This window comes from Triticum aestivum, chromosome 7A, assembly GCF_018294505.1.
Source record: "Triticum aestivum cultivar Chinese Spring chromosome 7A, IWGSC CS RefSeq v2.1, whole genome shotgun sequence".
Lineage (NCBI taxonomy): Eukaryota > Viridiplantae > Streptophyta > Magnoliopsida > Poales > Poaceae > Triticum > Triticum aestivum.
The window spans coordinates 576,199,432-576,201,664 of NC_057812.1; the positions used below are offsets into that span (position 1 = coordinate 576,199,432).

At 52.5% G+C, this 2,233-nt stretch overlaps 1 protein-coding gene across 1 annotated transcript; it reads left to right on the forward strand.

The window, feature by feature from the left end:
- Nucleotides 1-473: 473 nt before the first annotated feature.
- LOC123152265 (BTB/POZ and MATH domain-containing protein 1-like) lies at nucleotides 474-1,971 on the forward strand. The gene has a single exon (XM_044571853.1). The coding sequence runs from the start codon at nucleotides 540-542 to the stop codon at nucleotides 1,626-1,628; it is 1,089 nt and encodes a 362-aa protein (XP_044427788.1). The 5' UTR covers nucleotides 474-539; the 3' UTR covers nucleotides 1,629-1,971.
- The last annotated feature ends 262 nt before the right edge of the window (nucleotides 1,972-2,233 follow it).

Sequence of the window (2,233 nt, forward strand, 5' to 3'; positions counted from 1 at the left end):
AGACTTCGAGAGAACCCTGCCCCGAAACTCCACCCAGCAGACCACCAAGGCCGGGGAACGGTGCAGGGACCATCCCCGAGTCTGCCCGAGTGGCCTCCAAGGCGGGGCAGAGCGGGAAGGACGCAGAGACTCAACGACGACGACGGCCATCGAGAGGAAGAAAACCCTATCGAGAGGGAAGCAATGCACTTTGTTTTTTCAGTCTCTATGGTTGTTTAATAAAGACAGTGATTAATTGGTTATAATAGAAAACGTTCGCAAAGATTTTTTTTCTTCTGCATTTTCTACCCTTTTTGCGACCCGGTTAGTCCAAGGAACATTTTCCGTACGAGGGGTATGAATGACACGGTCAAAGTTGTCAAGTGAACCTAAAAAAAAGTTGTTAAGTGGGCCGACCCAGTAACCGACTTGTACTTACGTCTCGCACGAGCGATGTATATTGGCTATTCTAAAAAAAGCGATGTATATTGCATTATTATTGCCTCCCTGCCCTTAACCCTACCACACCAGAGCGGCGGAACCCCAATCCCCCACTAGCCATGTCGACAACCGCTGCCGGCGGCAAGCCATCGCGGTCCGCCTCCGCCCTTGTCGCCGACACGGCGACCGGATCCCACCACTTCACGATCGACCTCTACTCGCGCACCAAGGGCATCCCCACAGGCGAGTCCCTCAAGTCCTGCCCTTTCACCGTGGGAGGCCACCGCTGGCTCGTCCTCTACTACCCCAATGGCGACCAGGCGGAGAACGCGGGCTACATATCCCTCCGCCTCGTCCTCGCGGAAAACACCTCCAGGACGGTGAGGGCGCAGCACCAGTTCCGCTTCGCCGGCGAGGCGGAGAATCAGGCGCTGCCGTTGGCGGCGGAGCCGCTGAACAACTTCGCCGGCCTGGCGAGCTGGGGGAACTCCAAGTTCATCCGAGCGGAGGCCCTGGAGAAATCGAAACATCTCAGGGGGGACTCCTTCGCCGTCCGGTGCGACCTCATCGTCGTCAGCGACCTACGCGCGGTGGAGACGCCTGAGCCCGCCCCTCCGACATTCGTCACCGTTCCCCCATCCGACCTTCACATGCACCTGGGTAACCTTCTCCTCGCAGAGAAGGGCGCCGACGTGGTGTTCGAGGCCGGAGGCGAGACTTTCGCGGCGCACCGCTGCCTGATCGCGGCCCGGTCGCCGGTGTTCAGTGCGGAGCTCTTTGGCGAGATGAAGGAGAGCGTCGACACGACGGCCGTCGTCAAAATAGATGACATGGATGCGCAGGTGTTCAAGGCATTGCTCTATTTTGTGTACACCGACACCTTGCCAGAGATGAAGAGGGAGGAAGCAGGGGAAGACGCCATGTCTCAACATCTGCTGGTCGCAGCCGACAGGTATAACTTGGACAGGCTAAAGCTGATCTGCGAAGACAAACTTTGCAGGTGCATCCAAGTGAGCACTGTGGCCACAATCTTGGTGTTAGCTGAGCAACACCACTGCGGTGGACTGAAGAAGGCATGCTTCGATTTTCTCAGTTCTCAGGCGAATCTGAAGGCGGCCATGGCCAGTGACGGCTTTGAGCATCTGAGCCAAAGCTGCCCCGCTATCATGAAGGAGTTGATCTCTATGCTCAGCGCCTTTGCTCCGTGATGCTTACCTAGTGTTCCACGAATGGTGGTTGGTCTTCCCAGGATTTCTGTCATCAAGTAGTTTTAGCAATGGCAGTTCTTGTTATCTAGACTTTAGGCTATCAGGTAAGACTGCATCTATTCTAGGGATGATCTAAAGTAGTCTCATTTTGTCTGTTCTGTTAGCTGATGGCATCTCTAAAACTCTCACAGTTAGTCATGGATATCTTTGCTCTACTCAGCTAGCTTGGTTGGTAGAATCTCCGGTTGGACTGCAAATTTGCTAGGCCATCTTTTTACATACAAGTCATTTTTAGTACTGTAATGCTCACTGCTCAGCGTCAACAATGCTACTCTCTGCTTTCTATAGCTGCATCTATGCTTGGTTGGTGCAAAAGCATGACCAGTGCTTTTCTATAACCTAGTCAGTTAATTTGGAATGACTTCGCTATCAGACAGATAGTTCATTATTACTCTTCGGTGCAAAAGAGTATTTTGCATGGTATGCTTTGGATGAGTAATGCAAGATAATTCTTGCTTTATCTGCTTTTATCTCTGGTCAAGTACATACAGTAGTAGCTAGAGAACTGCTGGCAGCATTAAGGGACACTACATAGAAAGAAAGAA